The 24,159-nt window shown below is 41.9% G+C and overlaps 1 protein-coding gene across 1 annotated transcript in view; it reads right to left on the bottom strand.

The window, feature by feature from the left end:
- The window catches only part of TEC (tec protein tyrosine kinase), a 589,535-nt gene that overhangs the window by 101,428 nt on the left and 463,948 nt on the right, over window positions 1–24,159 (bottom strand). Inside the window, exons 10-11 of the mRNA XM_078678221.1 lie at window positions 23,151–23,205; window positions 1,463–1,542 (exon numbers count right to left, since the gene is read on the bottom strand). Of these exons, the coding sequence (XP_078534347.1) occupies window positions 1,463–1,542; window positions 23,151–23,205 (135 nt within the window). The remainder of the gene's footprint in view (window positions 1–1,462; window positions 1,543–23,150; window positions 23,206–24,159) is intronic.

The raw sequence follows: 24,159 nt of genomic DNA, 5'->3' as shown, positions 1-24,159 counted from the left end.
ATTTCCTCTTAGACTACAACCATTACCCTCCATTTAATCAAATTCTAAAGCCACATAGTCAAATTACTAAATTATATATTGGACCGCTAGCTTGCAAAATTGGATATTGTTGGTGACTTGCTTTATCCTTATAATTCACGGCAGGGATTACTTTATTCCTTATAATACATAGTCAAACCATCACCATTCCTATAAACCACTTAAATCCTTTGAGTAGGGTGTTTGTTAACATGAAGAATAGATGAAAAAGCACTAGCCCACAAATAAAAATTCAGAGAAAAGAAGTTAGATATTTGTTGCAAAATGACATTAGAATCAATTTAATATAGGTCAGATTTTTTTTTTTAATCTGTAGCTCAGAATGTGTAGAAACATACAGAGAGATTCTATCTTTCCTGTAGTGTATGTTGTCACAAATGTCTCCTTTCTGCTTACAACTTTTTGTCTAGAAAAAACAGAGCAGAAGAAGAAAGGCCCTTTTATTATGTTCCGTGACCTTTCTTTCCTCTTGGCTGCTGGTTCTTGAAGTTGGCACGGTGACGCCTTAACTCAACCGTAATATTTCATTACTGTTGAGCAGCCAGGTCACTTCTTTATTACAGGCGACTAGAGATGAGATTTTATTGAGGGATTGTTGCTCTCATGTATTAAATCTATGAAACATTATTTTCCCAAAGCAATATTGGATGAACCAATCAAGGTGGGAAAGGAAATCAAAATCAGCCTTGGCAAGAATGCTAAAATCCAGCCAAACACTGCATGTTACGATGACCAAACTGCAGCCAAGGAAGTATGGTTTGGCCATGACAGCTGCACTGCTCCGATAGCAGCCCCCAGGCCTGCAGCCACCGGCAAAACCGAGTGGCACAAAGGTAAGTCCGGCCTTGGAAACCACACTGTGGTGGGGACTGGAAATACTTGGATTGAAGATTTTCTACCAGGCTTTCTTCCATAAATTTGACCTCCTTTTCCCCTCCAATGGAATTCAGCTTACAGGCCTCTTTCTAAAATCCTCCACACTGCTACCTCCTCTAACCAGTTATCCACCGAGCCACAATGCGCCTTTAGTTCAGCTGGTTCCAGCTCACTCCGTCTATTGTAATTGGACATAAAAGCATACTTCATGTGGACAGGGGATGCACTGTGCATACCAGTTTTACACAGTCTGCTTGAAGATTGTGAGTATAAAGTCCATTTTAGAAGCCAATACAGTGTCAATAAATGGTGTCCATGACTGACCTGCATTATTGTGGAACAGTCACCACTAAGGTGACATTGGCTGCTTCCTCCAAACCGCAGCTTATTTGCAAGCTTGAAAAAGCATTGCAAAAACACGCAGTGAGCCCACAATTCCACCTCACTGGCCCTTTGTCTTTGCCCGGCAACAAGATCCCCATGTCTGCACAAACATCATCAATTCATGTTTTAAGAAAATAAAATGCAAATCAGATGCGAAACTCACCCTTTAAACTTTGTATACAGAGACACAGTGTACATTCCCAGTTGGCTGGAGTCCCTCACCATGAAACCACCTTCTTTGTCCTAGAAGTCAATCACAAAACAAGTTTTACATGGCAGGGCAGGCATATTGACTCGAACCCTATTTGCATTTTGGTTATTTGTATTCCATATTGATAATATCTACTCCTTACTCAAACACGTACAATAACACACGCTTCCCAAAGGCAATAACTCAGCCCATGGACCCCTTCATAGTCTCGAAAAACAAAGATCACATTAATATCATGCCATTGTTGTATTCAAGTATCTCTAATTCAGTGTAAAAACGTTTTCTGTTTCTTTTAATTCGAACTCCACTATCGTCTCGGTTCCTTTAAGTGCATTCAGTTTTTCTGCATTTTTCAGTTTTGATGTCTTTACCTCCTTATTATTTCGTCCCAGTGCTTCATCAGTAGCTTTTCGCTCACACTCACTCACTAGACTGCCATTGTATTGTTTTTTTCACACTGCAGTCAGCTGTTTTAGTGTACCATCTCCCCTTGTATAACTATGCTGCTGTCATACCGTGATGAGAATAGGCAGGTTCATCTGGTAAGACCTAGCAGGAGGTTGCACAAGGTGCAGGGACTCTGGGCACAGGTAAAGCCCCCCACCCACCCAACCACTGCAAACATTACAAGGGGCATGTGACAAAGCTTCCCTAGCACTTTAAGTATTCTGGCACCGGCCTCCTGCCGCCTTACATTACCACCTCCCCGCTAGCAGCAAGTTGTCCAGGCTAGAGGAAGAGGCCTCCGGAAATTGCAACATCGCCCATCCCCCATGCTTCCTCCAGTCACGCGTCTTTTAGCGCTCCCTGCTCCATTGCTCCCAGAAGGGGAGAGATTACAACAGCCTGAGTGAGAGAGCACAGACCCACTTGTCCTGGCAACAGCAAGCGGGATCAATTTTCCTCCTGGCCATGGATAACACTGCACTCCCCTTAGGATTTTGTTGCTCCTCACTGGATCTGATCCTCCAAATAACATTTCAGAAGTTAAATGTGAAGCACATTATGGCTTCACAATAAAAAAGAACAGATATTAAAGTGAAAACCATCAAGGTTTATTAAAGGCTTAATCCATTACAGAAGGCAAAAATATCAACAGTTGGAATCAATCACTCATTAATTCAATAAAATGCATGAAGTTCAGAATGCACGCAGAACATGAATAGACAGAATCCAGCATAATTCAGTTCTAAGGTTGTAAATCAGAGGTCAGAACAAGAGAGTGTCACCATCTAAAGATCAGGGGAGAGTGAGTCAACATCCTCTGGGTACCGCCCATTTTATAGGATGAAATACAATAAGATTCACACAGCTGGTGTGAAAGATCTTCAAATCTCATTTGTCAACATTATCCCAGATTCATATTCTGAGGGGCACCTGAAACACCTTTACAGTTAATGCAAATATCGCTACAAATCAAAGTTAGGGTCTCATGAGAATCACATCATAGAGCCAATTGGTGAGACCTTGGAAAAACATTCACTATGCAAACACAGCATGAAAATGGAGCTTGAGAACGAAGCATCAAGTTGACCATGAGAGAATAGCATCGTATTTCAAAATACTGCTTAAAAAAGAAGTACTGTACCCTGAATACACAGTGTTGAAAGGACAGAAGGATGACTGTGTACAGGGGACGTATGGCGGCAGACAGCATCAACCATTTGGAAAGCGATGCCTACATTGTTCATGTTAAAATAAACACAACTTCGTAATACAATATCTAGAAGTCGTCAAGCTAACCACATTGAATTAAAACAATCATGCGCTTTTGGTATAATGCTACCCCACCTTCCACCATCCCGAAAACTACTGCCACTTAGCTCATTGCCCCACCAGCAACCATTTCCCCTGGGAGAGAGGTAGAGCACCAGGGCACGAACCCCAGTGACACCCCAGGGCAGCATTAACAGCTAAATGCACAATATTCCAAGACTGGCCTTGCACTTGGCGGTCACCAAATCACCCCCCCTGCCTCCCAACCTGCCATGGTGCCTCCTCCTATTTTAAACAGGTTAGATTTTGGAAAACAAATTGAATTCGATCTGGAAAAACCTGTAATTCTGGCGTCATCGGACCACCTAACTCATAATCAAAGCATTGAGTTGGTTCTAAATTTAAGTTCCTACATTAGTAGATTCTCAGCTTTGGTTGTTAGTACTAGTGTTGCCCACACATGTGAAGGACTTCCCCTTTTTAGGTTTTGCCTAGCGAAAGCTGCGCTCTGCGCAGCTTTTCGCGCAGGCGAAATCCTGTTGAGAACTGTAGGGTGCTTTGGGTCGGCCCTCGTCATTGATTGGCTGGCTCCGTAAACGGAGCCTTGCCATTGGACGAGGGGCCTGTCCGTCAATGCCGGACCAGACACGGGGGCGTTCCTGACATTCTTTGCCTTTTGCCGACGTCACGCGACGCCGGGAACGCCCCCGAGTCTGGTCCGGCATTGCCGGCACTACTGCGTCTCTTCTCCCCCGTTTCCCGCCCCGTGACTGGCCGGCCGGCCAATCCTAGCGCGGCCGGCCGGAAGTGCCCGCCCCCCGCAGCCCGGGGGAAGAAGGAAGACGGCAAGCAGTATGGCGGCGCCCGCGGGGCTCCCGTGGCCTGGAGGGAACCGCCGCCGTCGACGTTGCCGGTCTCCCATGCCGAAGAGGGAGACCGGAGAAGTGCCAGAGAGATTTTCGACGTTGCCGGTCTCCCATGCCGAAGAGGGAGACCGGAGAAGTGCCGCCGTCGCAAGGTGCAGGTGAGTCGATTTGTTTTTTTGTATTTTTTTTTCCCCTCCTCTCTTCCCCTGCCTTCCTGCCCCAACCTCTCTCCCCCTGTCTCCTACCTTCACTCGTCATGTCCTCCCCGCCTTCCTCGTCTCCGGCCGGGCTCCCGGCTGCTGCTCTGGAGGCCTTTCACATTCATGTACACACACTACCAGAGTTAATGTGTCTCGAGTTTGCCATACAATTAGCCCTGATTTGTATGTATCCTCAGGAAATCCATGCCACGTAGTCAATCCTCTGTTTTAAGCATACCATATTCTCAATTATATACAGGCTTTTGAAGTCTTTTGGGGAGAACATGTTACTTTTCTTCCCAGAAGAAAATCATTAAATGCCCTGTCTACAGAATATTTGTTGAGGATTCATGCTCAGGATATACAATACCTTAGCCAGTACATTTATTTATATAACATTGATTTCCCCCCTTTTACCCATATTCACTGTAGACCACCTGCTCTCCTCTGAATCTGCATTACATTTTCCAATTTCCATGGCATATTAAAGCTCGGATAAATTAACAGACTTTTGACTTGCTCTGCATTCTAATTATAATTTTAAATTTCAACAATTAACACAATGACATGGGACTGTTATGTTTTCATTGATAAGATAACAATTGTAGGAATGTAAGATTCACGACGATTAGTTACTACTAGTGACATCCCAGCGCATACAATGACTGTGCGCTTTTGCTCAGTGACTACTAGTCCCTGAGTGACGTTATCACTTCCTAGAATGTCATCTAAGACCCTATTAGTGGTTATTCTATTGTAACATTCTCAGGCGATGCTCTTGTACTAATCTTCTGGTAGTGTAGGTCTGCTATTGAAAATTCAATCCATAAATATGAATGGATCTCCTATAGACATATTTCCTTTGCTTACAAACTGGTGGGCCTACATTGCATTATCAAGTGCCCTCTCTGCCAAATTGCCCCTCTTTGAAATCTCGCACTGAGAGGCTAGTCATTGCAGTCTTGTATTATCTTGTGGTTTCTTCCCTCTCAGGAGTTCCTACTTGTTAATCAGGACTTTGACATTTTTTCTTAGTCTCAGTCCCAATTTTTCTAAATATCCCCACATCAGCTCCGGCTTTAGAAATTTCAAATGCAAGCTCTGACTAAAGTTCCATTCTGCAGGTGTTTCTTTCAGCCACAACATTAGAATGTAGAAATCCAAGTGTGCAACACTCCCTGCCTGGCTTATCCTCTTATATTACCTCTGCTGACATTGTCACTATTCTACGTGTATGTGCACCAGATGCTTACTGATGTTGCCTACTTGTCTCTGTGTGTGTTTGTGTGTGTCATTTGCGAGAGATAAAGCTAGTGGCATTGTAAATGACAATGCCATTTATTTATGTTAAAAAAAACATAAATAAAAATGTCAAGAGCAATGCCAATAGCTCTAACTTTAACAAAGGCAAAACCATTGCATTGTAAATGCTTGTTCAAGTTGCATCCAACCAGTGATCGCTTTTGCTAGACTGTGCCCCCAAACTATCCACTTAGAATTGTGCAGGTAGTCTGTATTGAATTTTCAAAGCAGTACCTTTTGTGTGTAACCACAAACGCTTTGAATGCTTTACTTGTAGACATTAAGAACATCAGTTCCTCACAACTGAGCAACATTGACACATTCATATCTTTGATTCTTATCAAGTCTCTGGCACTTTTAGTAAGATTCCTCCAAGATCATTGATAAGTAAAAAGGAAAGAAAATGGAGGCAGCAGGATTTCATGCACGACTCTTGCATTTGTTCAAAATGTTTTAGTAAATCCCCACCAAATGCCACATCTTATTTTGCAGGTAACATCTACAGACTTGAATTAATTACCTTAGGGTTGGAACCATGTAGAAATGTTTCACACACATCCACAGTCATTTTCGTTTTATTAGATAAATGCAGGATTTCATTTACTTTTGATCGTTATCCTAAGGGCTATTTTTGCACTATGCACTTTTGTCTTACAATGTGATCCAATGCACCTGAACTCCCATGACAATATTCTCTTACTCTATCCACTCCTGGATTTTGGAAAACAAATTTGCATCCCTCACCGTGGGGTTTATTTTAGAATAACACTAGGATACTTCTTAGTACTTCTTTTATTTGATCATACAATCAGACAGTTCGTGTGGTACTTTGGAAAGAGTCAGTAGATAGCAGAAGCTCTTCGGAAGTACTATAGACCAGGGAGTCACCAATTGTTTAATGTCTATAAGAGTTCGCGAGGGAGTAGATTCAAGCACTGCGCTTTTTCATCCTTATGCTAAATAGCCTGATTTACATTTTACTCTGAGACCCAACTGTGTGGAGTTTTCATATTCAAGTTCTTGTTGTTAATGCTCTCATATCTTCACTTGACTTTAACCACTTTCAGTTAAAGGTTCTCTCCATCTAACCAGCGAGTGGGAACTAGGAGTATCGCAGTCACTATGGAGTAATTTGTATATATGGCTATTCATCAGCCCGCTTCACGTTAAGTACAATAATTGTGAATGTATCTTATCTTACTAGGTGGGTGCCTACATGGGTCTCCCTCACTGTGGTGTCACAGCCTTCTGTTCTGGGTGTAGTTAGAACAGTTAGGGCGTGGTTCACAAACGTAATTTACACTTTTTGAGTATGATTGCTATGTTTTGCTTATTGACAAATCCAAGTGTAAGTTACTACTAAAAAATTACCACACACACATAGCCAACTACTGGTACTGCAACACCCTCCCATAGAAAATAATAGAGGTAGGGAATTCAAATAAAACCCCATAGGAAATAATGTTAAAGGAAATTATTTAAATTAGAAAATATATAAATATATATAATGTAATGGTATTTAATGTATTGATAGTTAAACAAACAAAGGTTCTACATATTTATTAATTAATTATAAAATGTTCTAATACCCTAAATTGTATTTAACAATAAACGTAACAATATGTATTAATTAATTATACAATGTTCTAATACCCTAAATTGTATTTAACAATAAAGGTAACAATAATTGTATTACATTTTAACTAAATTAATTTGAATTAATCCTATGCAGCACTTTTATTAATTATTAATGCACAGTAATAAAAAAAAAAGAAATTCTTCAGGTGGGAGTTAATTTTTTAATTTCAAATAATTTTAATTGAATTTGATATATTTCCGTTAATTAAAGATTGATTTCAAAATTTAGGGCATCACTATGATGCCAGACGGTTGGAGCACCGCTTGCCACCACGGCAGTCAAGGGACCACCCGACAGGCAGGCAGCATTCTGACTGCCCAATCTGGAGGTGATCTCCGGGTTGACGGTCAGAAAGTGGTATGTTTACATGGTCACCTATGCTGCATCTCAGAAAAAGAGCTGAAGCACAAGCCACAGTATAAACATAGCACTGCCTGAACATCCATGCATTGTGGTGTCTAGCACACAGTGCATTGATGTGTGTGGGGGCACCACATGTGACAACGGGGCCACTTTACAGTGGCACAAGGAGTCCAATTCCAACAGCCTTTTCATGGCGGTCGGAGAGCCATGAAAAGGCTGTGGGAAAGGGACATAGCAATCCTGACGGTGCTGCCTGCCTCTGCGCAGCCTCCATGCGGGACTACGATTCCGACTGCTGCCCCAATGGTATCAGCAGATCTTGTTGGAGGTAGCGGTCTTTCCCCTGACCTCTGTGATACGACCGCCTGCATTGTAATGTGGCGGTCGGACCGATGGCCTGTATGTCGGCTGGACCGCCACCGATGGCTTGTCAGTGGCAGTCCGCCCGACATCATAATAAGGCCCCAAAGTAAGTTAATAGTGTTGTTCCATTTATTTTTAAAATAAATATATAAAATCAACTTAAATTCAGATTTAACATAAAAAATAATATTTATGTTCGATGTAAAAGTTTTTTCCCCCCCTGGACTTTATCATGTGGAAATCATTTTACAAATGAGATTTTCAGACAAGAGCTCTTTCCTCTCAAGATATAATTAAACCTAACAATGTTGAGGGTTGTCTAGAATCATAGATATTGTAGATGGCAGACCTTTGTGGATGCCATGTTTACACTGATGGGTCTTTAAAGAGACTCATGTATTTGTATATGTTTTGCCACGTTGCCTATACACAAATTTGAAGCAGAATGGAGTTAGAGATATAACACGCAAGTATTAAATGCTAGTTTGAAGATGAAGACAAAGTGTGTGTCCAATGTGGCCTATGTAGGAAGAGTTCTGGTGCTGCACATCCATGGTAGAGTCTGTGTATTAGCAATCATGTAACCATGTCTCCATATAGGCTTAGGAGAAAGTGTGAAATCTGACTCAGTCATGCAAGTGGACCTTTGGAGGTGCACCTTCAATTAACTGCAGCATATACTTTGGCATCCATACAGGAAGGTAGAGGAGCTACACATGTTGAAGGTGTTATGAAATAAGGCATGATATATGATCAGGTGATTCTCTCAAGTGCAACAGGAAGCAACCTAGAGGTCATTACATGACCAGCCATTGTAAGAGCTGTGCTGGCTCCATCCTTGAGTGATGAAAGGGGAATAGCCGTAGCAAATGCCTTGGTGAGTCCTTTCCAGTAGGACACAGAGTTACAGTTAGTAATGGGCATTACACAGCCAGCCTTGGTAAGTGTTATGAGGGTTAGTCCAGGAGTGGAAGATCAGCACTCCAAAGGTTGATTAGGAGTCAGTGGCACAACCAGAGGAAATGTGGCCTGCGGACTCTGATGGAGAACTTAATATCCCAACAGTAGAGCAAATTACACTTCATGCCTGAAAAAACCTTGCCATTTCTAGAATACATATTAATTCAGGGGAACCTTAAACACAATAAATAATCTAGCAATAGCGGTACACCAAATGACACTTCCCATCAGTGGTTCTGTGCACACAAAACACAGACAGCTCACAAATACCTTTCTGTAAAAGTGAGCTTGAAACAGATTAAAGAGTGTGGCTTTGACCGCCAAATCACTGTTCAGAACATTGACAGATTTTTTTAGCAAAGCATTACATCGCGGATGAAGTGAACTAGCATCTGGCTGGTGTATAGAATATTGATATGATGAGCTCAAGCAACTGGGAAAAATGAACAGGTTTGTTGTGGGGGATACTCGATCTAACTGCATATAGTTCATCTTAGAATATCCAGCAGGTGTCAGACTGGATCCAAAGTATTTTGTGACAGTCTCCCACAAGCCAATAGGTGGAGTTGTGTGGCTCCACGTTAACTCCATATCGCTCCAGAAGTGACAGGGCTGAGACAAATAGAAGCATGAGAATTGACATCAGTTTCTAGTTCTTTCCCTTTCCATGCCCTCAGATGCAGAACGTGAGCAATTTTGGTAAGAGTGTGCCAAGTACAAACCGAAGACCTTTTTAGGTGTTAAAAAGACAGCTTTCTACAGAACGGGGAGATATGAAGGCAGTGAAGAATCTGCTGTTAAAGTATGTACCAGAAACAACCAGGACCGGACTGACCATAGCAGACACCGGGCGTTTCCCTGGTAGGCCGCTAGGGTGGGGGCTGGTTTTGGGCCCCTGGGGGCCGTTTTTTTACAGGGGGGTCAGCAATATCAGCCCCCTGTAACAAAATTGGCCGAAACCGGCCCACGCAAACTGCTCAGCTTCACTCCCCCTCACCCCAGGGGAGAGGGGGCAGCTGAGCAGTTTGCCAGGGCCAGTTTCTGTTCCCAGTCAGGCCCTGGTAACAGCATTACCCAAGGAGATTAACTTGTTCTGATGGATACTTCTAAACGCAGATTCCTCACCTTAGCATAGATAGCAAAGAAGTACCACCCCAAGGTCTTGTAGAACCAAGCAGGCAAAATGTCTTTTCTGCTGGACCTGACTGTCAAGCCATAAGTGCTTCCTGAACTTATGCATGGACACCCACGTTGCAATCTGGCAATAATGCTACTGGATATCCTCTTGCCATGTAGTTTGTCTTTTGTGTCTCCTTAGTTTCCGAACTAATGTTAGTATTTGTAGTAATCCTTATCGGGCTGGGCTGAATTTTCGTTATGATTTTCTTCATGATTTTGCATGATTCTTTAGGAATACTATGTATATTTGTATTTGATATTCATAAGAATGAATTGAAGTGATTGATATAAAGTGAATTCAATGTAATACTGAAATTCCGTGCAATGAATAGTAAATTGTAAGCTGAAATACGACAGACAACATTTGTTTGACCGATTTTTGGTAAAAATTGTGAATATTGTATGTAACCCATAGCTGTGCACGTTTGAGTCCAGGTTGCCGTTCAGGGACCTGGCCACTTTTTCTTCTTAATACACATGTCAGGCAGACATAGGTCAAATGTAGCACGCAGCATAGTTTGAATTTATTTAAAGCAACTACATTAATCTTGGAAAACAAAGGTGTGCATTATCCACACTTTTTACTTTGAAATATATCAAGGCCAGGCACTTCATGAGTAAATGTAGTAGTAGCAGCCTTACCCCTAGTGGAATGGGCTCTCCGCCCGGGGGTTGCTTTTTGTCCAGTAAATAGAAGATCTTAATGCAGAAAACTATCCACCTCGACAGGGTCCTCTTCTGCCATGCCATTCCTTTCTTTGCCCAAAAAAACCCCACCACGACTGCCTACCATGAATGTGACTAACAAATTTCAGCAAGGAGGTTGCCCGAGTCCTCAGCACTAATTTGTCCATAAAAAAGTGACACAAGCGGGTGCACTGAAAGTGTCTGCAGTTCACTTATATGACAAGCTGAAATAATCGCAACAGGGAAGACATTCTTCAAGGTCAGAAGACCCAGTGAGAAACTAGGCATAAGTTTGAAGGATGTAAACTCGAGGAATGTTAGGACCATGGTACGGTTTCACTGTGGCATCACAAACTGCTTGGAAGGAAACAACTGTCAAACCTAATCACAACAGGTAGCTGAAACAAGGACAGTTTGTCTAGCAAATGTTGACAGGCCGAAAGGACCAACAAATAACCTTTAAAGTGAAAACTGCAAAGCTCTGCTAGGCTTAAGACAAAACAAACAAATGTCTCGACAACTACACCAGGTTCCCAACGTATCCTAGCACTCATCATAGACGGATGTCATGAAGGTTACATCAAGCGGCGAGGATGAGAATCACCACTTCAGGCGGCACACCAAAAGCAGTCAATTGCCCCAGCTTAGTTTCCATGCATGCAGGTGTAAGTGCACAGAATCAGATTGAGGACCCTGTAATTCTGCTGAAACAGGAGGTCCTTCTGATGTAGTAGCTGACTGGAGAACTGATGCTCATGCTCAGGAACCCACTCTTCTAATCCAATTCAAGACCACTAGGAAGACTTGAGCATGGTCACTCTTGGTCTTCTTTAGGGCAGGAAGGCATAGAGGAGTCCCTTGTTCCATTCTAGCTAGATTGTGTCTCATAATGAGTGTTCCTGCAGATACTCAAATGTGAAAAATTGCTGACACTGTGCATTTTTGACAGTGGTGAAAGGATTCACACTTAGGGCTGTCTGTCTCACTGATTGGAGATGCCTTGAGCCACTTTGGGTTATAGAAGCCACTTTGAGTCTGCCAGACAACGTCTACTCCGTTAATCTGCTCTTGCAATCAGGAACCATGCAGATGGTTGGGAACCAGGAAGATGTTCTTGTGATTCAGCCAAAGACACAAAGTCCCCTAGTACAGGACCCAACATCGTTCTGCTTGTTGAAGTATTACATGGCAACAATGGCCCATATGAACCACTACCATCCTCATCTGATGGATGACAGAAAAGCTTTCAAGGCCAGACAAACGGCACTTTGCTCCAAGAGGCTGATGTGCAGCTAGCCCTCCACTGGAGATCAGGGCCCTCTGAGCTATACTTCTCCTGGTAACCTCCCAAAGTTTCAATGAGTCTGTTACCACTGTCAGCTCGGGCCAGTCAGTCAGCCATATTAACTTTATCCAATCACAGCCGGTAACCATAAAAGTACACACACATAAAAAAAAATCATATAAGTACATCAAAACCTTTAACTATACATTTTAGGAAGGAGCCACCAGCAAAACTGTTTTCCTGATCTCAGAGTGTCAGCAAATAAAGAAAAGCAAATCCATAGTCTCTATACATATTGGCTTTCAATAAGGGTATAAATATTTTTTAGTATAAAAAAACATAACATTTACAAAACAGAGTAAAAGGAGTCAATGTTTGGGGAGATACATCTTCACAAGTTCATATGTTTGAACAATCCCCACCAAACTGCACCAACGAGAAACAATAAAGTGCGTAAAAAGCCCTTTCTGATTCTAAACAATAGGGCCCTCTCCAATGACCTGGCTCTATAATAAATACGTCTCAATGCCCAGGGTAGTTTGAAAGTTGAGATACTGTCTATTACTGGCCCTAATAAGCTCATTTGCATCTCTCTCGAGGCACTTGGTCTCTAAAAAGGTACGCTTTAGCCGTAGCTTATCTTGTTTAGTTATAGAGCTTGAGTCTACAAAAAGGTAGGGATTACCCATGCTAGGAAAACAACGTTTAACATAAGATAACCATTAAATGTCCATCCCTAAGTCACAAGTAAGGCAATCTTTTTTAACTTGCTGATTAAAAGATGCACAAAGATTAGACCGGATGGGCACGTTGTAACGTTGAATTGTGATTTGAATTGTGTCCTCTATGAACGCTAGCCCAAGTTCTTCATGACAGATAAAATATGGACAACTGGCGGACTGAGCTAAAAGCCACCAACAAAAACGATTTGCTTCAATTTGGATGTATGGAGCTTGGGCATAATCCCATACACCAGACCCATAGGTGGCACAAGCAAACGCTGAGTTTTATAGATCTCCAAAATGCCACAATAGGTCTACCTCCTACTAAAGGGGTCAAGTTGAGAAACACTCCTATAGATTGGGTAAATTTATGGCATAAGGCGGTAATGTTAGAATGCCAAGAGCCGTAGGCTTCACACCAACACCCTAAATGGGGTGAGGATGTAGCTTTAAGGCTAAAATGGTCAACCTCAAAGCTGGGGAACCGGGTTCGAGTCACGGCAACAACGCTCAACATTTTGGGCAAATCACTTAATTTCCCCATCCCTAACAAAATGAATGTGTCCGCCTGTAACCAGACTGGTGCTCATGTAACGCGCTCTGATACCTGATACCTTTGGGTCTAGATTGCGCTATATAAAACTCTAAAAAAAAAGAAAAAAAAAAAGAAAAGCTGAAGACTTTAGTCTGCTTACTAGAACTAATAATTGTTAGGGAGCTCATATTCAAACTCTCATGGTCACAGGCCATTATGTGTGACTTGGTATAATTGATGTACATGTCTAGGACAGCCTTAACATTTGCAAAACCCAAAACCAAATATTTCAAGCTCCGAGGGGTTATGTGCCAGAAACACAGCATCATTCACATTTAATAATGTGGGAATTGGAACATGATTGATCAAGAGGGCATTCTGCCCACATTCAGTCAAGTAGGTGTTCAAATTGTAAAAGTAACAAATAAAAAGTATCAGTGCTAAGATTCAGCCCTGTCACAGCCCCATTCTATACAAATGAATCAGAGCATTTACCATTAGAACCAAAACTTGCTCACCAAAGCCATAACGAGCCCTATCTCCAGTATCCTAACTCACAACCTCGACCTGTTAACATGATCAAATGTTCTAGACAGGTCCATGAAAACCAGGTACATTGGACTGCTCCTGGCTGGAGAACGACCTTTACACTGCGGTCGTTACACCGCGGTATGTTTATATTGCGGTCATTACAATGCAAGTCATTACAACGATTTGCGCTGGATGGCGCTATACACTAAGGAATAGTATGATTTACTATTTCAACACCGTCCCTACAGTTACGTAGGCTGGAGTTGGAATAGTAAATCATACTATTCCTAAGTCCAGCGCCCTCCAGCGCAAGTCGTTGTAACGACTTGCGTTGTAATAACTGCGATGTAACGTCCCCCGATCTAACGACCGTCTTGTAACGGCACATATTCCTCCTGGCTACAACATATTTCCCAAGAATAAGTTAGAGGTTCAGCCACTGCTCCAATATACCTAGGCCTTCTCTAAACCCCCTAATGGCAAACACTAATGATATTTATTTTGTTTGTCAACCCAAATCCTTGTTCTGAGAAAGACCACTCTTAACAAAACTTTAGTGGATGAATCAATAAGAGAAACTTTCTTATAACCGCATGGGTCACGACGATCGCCCTTTTTTAAGACGGGTACTATTGAGCAGATCGATCATGAAGATTGTAAGTTAGAAATGCTCAATTTGTGAAGGAAATCAGTAGGCATGGAGGCCCATAGTTCATTGTTGCACTTCAGCAAAGAGGTACGGGTGCTTTATTTGATGGACATTGCAGCAAGACCTTAGTTACTAAGTTACAAGTCTATACTAAGGCTGAAGCTTGGTGCAAAACGATCACTAATGCAATAAATACATGAGGAATGTGAGCCCCACTGTTCGGCAGTGATATGTGAGCTAACGTATCAAAAGGTTCTATTTCCACTTCTAATAAGGTTTACTGTATGCCAGAATTCCTTAGGACGTTTGGCCTTGTTGGGCACAGCACTTGGGTAGAGAGTGGGGGAGGGAGAGTGGTCTGTCACAGTTTGTGAATTGTCTGCAACGCTGGAGTCATGTGCCCTCTAATACAAGACTTGGATAGTGTGAGAAAGGCAGCCTTGATGCTCGGCCCACTGGGACTTTAAGTTCCACTGTAGGGCTTGCATGGGCCACCTGGCTAAGTTGACAAGGAACATGAATGAGGCTCAGAGGCCAATAAGTTGCGGAGCTACCATCACCTGGATCCAGAATTGAGCCCAAAACATCGGGATCATAAGCTGAATATCCTGGACTTATTGCAGCGGAGGAAAAGACTTAAACTCCATCTTGTCCAGAATGGTCCCAATGAATGGAAGCCTCTGCTATGGAAGCAGGTGGTTTATGGTAAACTCCAATGATATTAGGAGTTTTGTCATCTGGATGTGATGTACAACTAATGTGCGTAAAGCACACCTTCAGCAACCAGTAATAGAGCTGAATAAACACAGGGGCCCCCTACCTCCAAAGATTAACAGCTACAACTGCTATCAGTTTCGTGACCAACCAAGGGGCATTGGTGAGGCTGAAGAGGAGCAGGGAAAACTGAAAAACTCATGGCCCCTCTAAAACCTTGGCAACACATGTGGAACTGCAGGATGGGTATACAATAATATGCGTCCTGCAAGTCCAAGGACACTATCCAGTCTTTCGGATTCAGGACGGAAAGATTCTGAGGCAACATGAGTATTTTGAATTTGTCCTTCCGCAGTAAGGCGATCATCAGTGGGAAGTTCAAGATAGGCCTAAGGATACTGTCTTTTTTCAGGATGAGGAAGTACCAGGAATAACAAACTCCTCTTTTCTTAGAGTCTGGTACCCTCTCTTTGACACCTTTGTAGAGCAACAGGCTTACCTCCTATAGTAGGATGGAGATGATTAATTCCGGTGTGTGAAGGATTTGAGGAGAGAAAAGGCAAGGCGTAGCCTTTTTGGACAATCTGTAAAAGCCGATCTGCTAGACATGATGGCTCGCCTACCTTTGGCGGAAGGGCTGGATGCTGCCCGTCAGTTGCTGGGCCTGTGCTGCTTAGGGCAACCTCCAGCAGTTTGTTGGCTGTTGTAGCAAGGGAAGAGGAGTTGGAGGACTGGTACCACTGTTGCCTTGTGCTATGTCTGTCAGTTCCGCATCTGCAGCCATGAAAGAACTGGGTTGTCTGCTGCATCACTGGTTGGAAAGGCTGCCTCTCCATATGTGGCCCCTGGAACAGCCCCTACATTTTGGAAACTGGTGGGTAGACTGTTTTGCTGGGGTCACCAGCCCCAAGGAAAGTGTTGTAGCTCTGCTATCTTTAAAGCGCTCCAAAGTGGAGTCTGACTTCTCTCCACAAATGTCAGACCTTATGATCCGACTCGCCTCTTTGAAGAGAAGTCCAATTCATCTCATCCAGGCGTGCCTACAAAGCAAAAAACATGTCTCAACTCCCCTGCCAATGTAGTTCGTAGTATTCAAGCCTGTGCAGATTACATACTTGGATTTGTACTTCCCACCAACAATCTATGAGCCAAAGAGGCACATATGTTTCGGCCCAATAGATAGACTTTATTTTCAGATCTCAGTGCAAGGCTGGTGGAAGAAATATACATTTGCCCTGCTGGCTAACAGGTGGGCAAGAACATAATTTTGACCATGGAGCCATAAGTATCTGTGAGGGGATCATTAAATGGGTGCAGGGGCTCAGATGTTGCTGGCCAAGGCTGCAAAATTTCTCTCAAAGCATTTGTTTAAGCCTCAATGGAGGGCACCTATATAAATGTAGTACTTCGGTTGCCATTCGAACCACCCTTACAAAAGAGGCACTTTCTTGCATTGGTGGCCAATGTGGTGAGTCAAAATCAGTTGCATGGAAGATATCAAATTTGTTGTGATTTTGTAAATCAAGGTATAAGAGATCATCAGTATAATGAGAGAAGGAAGCTACTTCCCTCACCATCATCAGCATCGTGGGGTGCTCCTTTCAGTAGCACAGGATCAGAGTCAGATCCAACATTAAAATGGAGCCTCTGCTAATAGTTGAGACGAGGCAGAGGTTTAAGTGAGAGTCAGGTTGCAATAAAGCTGGTTGCTCATTAATAATTTCATAGTGCAACATTGGTCAGCCTCAAGGCGATATTGGTTCAGGTCATAAAAAGCACATCGGCATAAGATCATCAACTCTAGAGGCTGGAGTGAAAGTCTGTCCTGGAATCGGTACAGGCCCAGTAATAGGCCCCAAGGGAACAGCCAGTGCCAGAAACTAACCTGCCTAAGGCAACATGATTGGAAGCCCTTTTACAAAGTGAGAGCAAAAGGTTTGTGGGCATTGACATAAACATGGGCATAAACTCACACTCAGGAGTAACCAGATGTAAGCATCATTTGGGTTTCTTGTCTGCAGAAGCAGTGGGAGACGTGAAGGGAATAGAGCATCATGTCCATAATCAGGTGTGATCTTGAATAGGGAATTCTGTGAGGCTTCAAGGAATTCTGTGGTTGTAAAATTGATAAAGGCAGCAAGATGTGCTTGTCTTCCGTCTTAGTTTCTGAAGTATTATAAAGATTAGCAGCTGGGGAATCCTTACCAGAACCAGATTCATCTTAACTGGGGGTAAAGCCTAAAAGGCAAACAATTCTGTGGTTGGTATGTATGAGCTTTTAAATAAGAATTAGAAGAACTGATCAGGAAAGGTGGCTTCTAAAGGCCACAGGGATAGCAAAAAAATGTATGAGTTTCCAGTTTTTGGAAACGCCTCTTTTTGCATGATCATCCGCCAAGGTTTGGACTAATGCTGCTGTTTCTCAACTCTGAGAGTGCACTGAGGCCTGCTAACCAGACCTTAGAGCCAGTTCTATGACATTCAAAGTGTTTGTTTACATGGCTTATACCCAATTGGCATAAGTTAACTTACTTATAAGTCCCTAAAATATGGTACCCAGAGCCTGTAATTTAAAGTGTCCCTTATGGTGACTTGGTAGCCACAATTGCTTGATCGTCACTGACTGCTGAAGCTCAGTCTGAGAGACCAAGCTCTGACACTCAAATTTTGACCCAATGTCTGCTTGACAAGAGAGAGTGGTCAAAGTGCAGTTTGGTTGCCCAAGATGGACACTGGCCTCAGCTAAAGGGAACTACCTAATTCACTATGACCAGGAGCAACTTATTTTTGGCTGGACTTTATATGAACTCTGTGGCCAAAGTCACCCCACCATGTTTGTGCACCAAAGGGTGGCTCCAGAAAACTATGTCGGATCAGAGTCCACATCACGCTCAACATTGTGTATCCCTTGCATTATAACCACTTCATTGATGTCTATGTTGGTTTGTCCATAGAGCCTGGAACTATTCTGGAGACTGCTTTGACTGAAAGGTAACTATCTTGCTAGGTCTAACTGGCCTCTGTGACTTGCTCCCTGCTGGAGGGAGTAACCCGAAGAAGTCCGGAGTAACCAATTACAACTTTGCAAAAGTTTTCCAGAGTTTCAAAGTAACAGTCAACTGTAGTAGATGCCAATGCGTGTTCACGGTTAGAGTGAAAATCCAGTGAGTTACGATTGGCATAACAATTGGTATCTCCAGAATCCTCGGGTAAATTTTGCGTGCTTCGTGTCTAAAAATTCATATAACTAAGATCTATTTTTATAAATTGGCGTTAGATTTCCTTTGTGTTGTGTTTCTTTTTTATTCAATTGTTTTGGTACTCCTAAATGCTTTACATTTTTTCCATTGTTTAAGCATGACTGCTCGAAGCCACAGCTACTCAGGGTTGCACATAGGTTTTACAAACAAGCCTGACTGGCCTCAAGACAGGTTTGTGAGTGTATTAAATGGTGAGGTAACACAACGGCATCATATAATAAACTGCATTTCTTCACATCCATCCTCTTGCACACCTTGCCTCAGAAAAGTCAATAATGCCAAAGACTGAATAGGAGCCTACTCCTGGGTCTGCAACAGCTTATGCTGGTTTCATAGAACAGTTCAAACTCCCAAGTAAATGTGATTGTTTATTGTTGGCACTCCCAGTTAAAGATATTGCACCACATTCCATCCTTTCTCTTGGATGCTACCAATAACCTTTCAAGGCGGTCGTACTGCAGCCGACTTTGTCTAGGACACCCTAGTGTCTGATCTGAAAATACAGCTAGCCAGTTTGTGAACAATAGTCATTGGCCTGACCACAAGATACTTGTATTGGGCCAGCTTTACAGGCTGCATGTAGAGCAAACACAGGTTTGATAGATTTGTAAGCTGTCTTCAAGTCCTGTCAGGGAGCCTTGTCACTTGTTACTGCTGCACAGGTGTGAGGGCTTGGTGACAGGCTTGTTACCCATCACTCCACAAATTAGCAGCATATATAACTCAGATTAAATGAAATAGGAAGTGTTTTCATCTTTCAGAGCACACGTTCCAGATGTCATACTTAGTTCAGACAGCAAGATGGCTTATTGAGCTAATATTCACAGCTGCTGTGAACTACAGGCCATGAGTCTGAATTTTGAAAGGCCAACTCAGGCTTCCATCATTCTGAGATAGGTCAATTTAGCACCAATAAACTGAGAAGTGTGGAATGAGGAGCTATATAATAGAACCCCATTATTAGTATTATTATATAAGGAATAAATACCCCCGTTGTACATTATAAATATATAACAAACCACTAAGGAGTTTCATAACCAAAGAGTTAAAACGAGGCCGAAGGTTGAGTTCCTTTATAAAGTTATGGCACTTTAAGAGACTTACAAAATCCTTATTATGTATGTCACTGGTACATTATCCCATAATACATGGTCCAACCATCACTTTTCCCACAAACCACTTAAAACCTTGGTGCCTGGCTCTTTCATATGAAAGAGCAAGCATGTTTGAAACCATGTTTGAAACCATGAAGAATAAAAATAAGAATAAAAATAAAACCTCTAGTGTAAAATTAAACACATCAAACACCTATTTGATATGTGCTGCAAACAAATATTAGAAATAGTTCAATACAAGTCAGTTTAAGAAAATAAAAAATAAACTGCAGTAGCTCTGAATGTGTAGAAACATGCAGAAAGATGCCAGCTTTTATCAATCTAAGGAGTGCAAAAAATAAACATAAATAAACATATTCTCTCTGCTTGTCTTTTGAAGCTATTAAAATATAGCAGAGGAAAGAAAAGCAATGTTTCATTTTTGCTGCTTTAAACAGCTGTTTTAATTATGCTCTATAATATTACCAGCCTTTCACCTCGGTTGCTGGCAGCAGGCATTATGACATCAGAGCGCGACTGTAATAGCTTATCATAGTCAAGTTCTGATGTCATTTCTTTATAATTGGTGACTGTATGCATCATAAGTCGCCAATTATAAAGACACAGGGATTACAGAAACCAATGTATTAAAGAAGCATTCTTAAGACAAGTAGCATGCCTTTAAACCTCAGACCTAAGAAATGTTCCTAAAGCAGGTGCCTCCAACCTTTTCTGTAGTGAGAGCTGTTCAATAAAAATCTTCCAGACTTGCTAATATTAGGGCGTTAATAGTGACCGCATCACACAAAATTACATTGGTGGCCGTGCCTTTTAAGTCTATCAGCAATGATTACATCGATGCATCAGGCAGGTCTACCAGCAGTAATGTAAAAACGTTTTTATCACTTAGCAATGCTCCAGCATGGTTAATACATAGCAGTCAACGCGTAATGTCCCTGGTACCAAGGTAATAATAATTCTCCCTAGTGCAGCATGATTTATCACTCAAATATTAGCTTTAAGTATAATAAAACATGCATTTGTAAAGCATACGCCCATCCTAAAGATTTTACTGGCACTGAAATAATTGTTACCAAACTCAATGGTTATAAAGGTTAAATTGGAAATTCAATCTGAAATGCAAACATTTTTGAGGTTCAATCTGAAATGTAACCGTGGTTCTCCACACTTGAGTTTATGAGTAGAGAGATCCTTACAGGTAGCTGAAAAGCTACCAGTAGATCATGAAATACTCAATGGAGAAGCCTGTCCTAGAGCGAGCAAGTCATACGGCTCTGAAGAAACTATTTAAAGGATGGATGATGTTTTCTATGAAAGCCTGAGGTGTAGTTTATCATTGGTAGACTTCTGTAATCTTTATTTGTGTTCTTTTGGTGAACTCTCCTGACAGTTCATTCACGAAGGATGATTCCTGAGTGAATGGTCAGTAGTCAAAGTATTGTGCTCACAAGACGACATTGTTTGAGGGGAATTAACCTGCCACTTCCAAATCTGCACTTCCTAATCCTAGGTCAGAGGTATCCAACGAATGTCCATCAAATCCACGAAAGACATTCCAAGATACATTTACATGCAATGCATCTACCGTAACTCGGGTACCTAGTCAGTGGTTTTCCCGACAATCTGTAGTGCTAGAGGCACTCTTGTGGTCTGACACCCTGTGATGACCTTTGACTACCATTATTTTAATTGACTGGGGTGTGTTCTTTTATCCTAGCCTGAATGTACGACGGTCCTGCATATGCCTTGCTTCTCTTAAAAGTTTCTTTCTTGTAATCTTGCAGTCTTTCAGTGGGAGCTGTCACAGAGTAGGACAGCCTTGCCAAGAACAAAACTTGTGGGATGTGCATTTGAAAGCATGAGAGGGAGAGAGAGGTGTGCAATGTACTTTTTGGTCTCGAAGTGCAGTGTTGTGAGCAGTGATGCACAAATGTGCTCGTTCTTGTACATTGAGAGATAAAGTATGTGATGCTATAGGATGTTGAGAGATGAAGTATGTGAATCTATAAGCAGTTGTACACAAATATACATTGTGTTGTACATTGGTACATTTATGAAATTCTTACTATTGGCTTTGACATGGCCTCTTATCATCCTGTTTTCTGACTCTGACTTGCTTGAGCTTTTTCTGCGTGCCCAGCAGCGCTTGCAAGTTGTTTGGGTTAATCACGTTCAGGAATTGTTTTGTGAGAGATTGTTTAAGGGCTTTCGTGAGCTTCGTCAAAATAAAGGCTGGGACATGCGAGATTGGCGAAGGGGACGTGAGAACTCCTTCCTGCCAGGGAATGCTTGCTTGGAAGCTGGCCAGTTCTAGTAAGATTCCTCTGGTGGGGGGAGGTTTCTCTCGAACCTTTTGTGTGTTTTGAAAATATAAAGATGAGGCTTGTTGACTTAGAAACCGGATTTTGGAATCCGAACGGGGACGGACGCATCCACTGCGGCAGGACCCTGGTTGCTGAGGCTCTTAACCCCGGCTGTTTAATTCCCCCAGTCAGGAGTGAGCTAAGATGCAGTGTTTGCACCAGGTGAAGTATTGAGTTTTGACTAGTGCCATTGTGATGGTGGTTCCAGTGGCTGTGATCATTTGAGGTGCTTGAGCTTTGATTATTACCATTGTGATGTTTGGCCAGTGGCTCTGATCATTTGAGGTGCTTGAGTTTTGAGTATTGCTACTGTAATGTTTGGCCAGTGGCTTTGATCATTTGGGGGTGTTTTCTTTGTGATGTGTGAGTTGAGGTGCAAATCCAAAGTAATCATTTGATGTATTCTTTCTGATTTCTTGCAGGACGTCCAGCACATTATATTTTCTTGAGTGTTGTTTCATATTATTTGCTGCTTGTTTATTCATGGTATTATTCATGCATTTAACTGCTTCATTTATCAAGTGTATTATTATTGCTTGCATATAAACATATACATCTCTTTGTGTATTTTAATGTTGTGCATTTGGCATCTCGGAAAGCCTATCTGTTAGAGAGCATTGTGTAAAATAAAACCCCAAGCCTTATTCTAAAAGAGAGAGTCCTTGCATTTTGTAAAATAAAACCCTTTTCTAGAGGTGTTGTTTGTTTGGTGTTCAATGTCTTTTGCCTCACCAAGTGTTGAGCCATTGTGTGAGAGCTGTATTATCTGAAAGGCGAAAGCAAGACACAATCTGACATGGATCTGTCTGTCCTGTGGCTATGTACACACAGGTCCATTCAGCAAGACTTGAAAAGTATACGCTGTACATAAACAGAAATGGGGTGCATGTTTACATTCTATCCAGAATGTGGTAAAAAGGAAATTTAGGGATATACAACAGCAGGGTCACAAGCTCAAATCTGGGCGAGTAGGAAATATAATATTATGCCTAGCACCACGATTTAAAACTACAATGACACAGTTCTTGGTCCTACCACTATGTAAGACAAGTGATGCCATAGTTGAAAATGTGGACAGATAATTTTAGGAGTAATATTTTCCTTCTTTTTAGATTAAACCTTCCTAAATTTACATTTACCTTTCATATCACTGTATCAATATATGATTATTATTATATGCGTAAAACTCACCTCATTTTTAAGAAGTTGTTCTGCCTTACTCCTAATAACATTCCTGCAATACCATCTAATAAAATGGAAAAAACATGAAAAGAAAAACATTAATACAACAATGCAACAGCAAAGCTTTTCCAATCATTTGTACTTAGATGTGAAATAACAGTAAAACATGTAAGACGTTCTACCTGTCTACCCTTTCCTTTTCTATCCCTACCACTCTTTGGGACCTGGGCCCCGTTGGGTTCATTGTTGAACTTGGACTAGTTGCCATGTGTTTCGTAGATGGGCCGTAAGGGTCTCACCTCCCCACAGGACCAGCTGATATTACATTCTGCAGTATGGAACGCGTCCGGCCCCTAGTGGGTTGTAGGCACAATGCTGTGTACAATCTACCTCTCTGCATAGTCTCTTAACGAAGTTAACACATTGTATAATCACGCAGCCGGCCCTGGATAGAGTTGTAGGCTTACCGCTGTGTATCTAAATACTCCTGTGAGGGGTGTGTTTTTGTCAGAAAATAAAAAAAGACTTACAAGTAAAAAGTTAAAAAAAAAAAACATGTAAGACTTTTACATGGGTAAAGTTTGCACTGTATTTGTTTATCACTATTAGTTTCCACATAATATTATTTACATCAAGAGCATAGTTCAAGCTTGTTGTGTCAATCAAAACACCTAAATGAAGAACATTTTCTAGTTGATACTTAGCCAATGTACAAATTATTTAAAACATGGCCTCAGTATTCACTCACCCATTCAGCTATACTTTTATACATGAAAAACATGGGGCAAATAGAGGTGTTGTAGGACAGCCATATTTAACATGGTGACTATGATGATGCTGGCCACCCAAGAAACGTATACCTGGCTTCCTGTCACTGGTGCCCAATTCCCTAAGTATGCTTCCATGGAAATACAAAGTGCCTTAAAAAAAAAATCAAAAAATAGAACTGGTCCATAAAATTCGAAGGCAGGCCTTAGTTGAAGTACCAATGCCACCCAGAGCCTTCCAGCATCCCTGC

Source organism: Lissotriton helveticus, chromosome 2_2, assembly GCF_964261635.1.
Source record: "Lissotriton helveticus chromosome 2_2, aLisHel1.1, whole genome shotgun sequence".
NCBI lineage: Eukaryota > Metazoa > Chordata > Amphibia > Caudata > Salamandridae > Lissotriton > Lissotriton helveticus.
The sequence above is the reverse complement of the archived record's forward strand: the minus strand, read 5'-3'. Positions and strand labels throughout refer to the sequence as shown.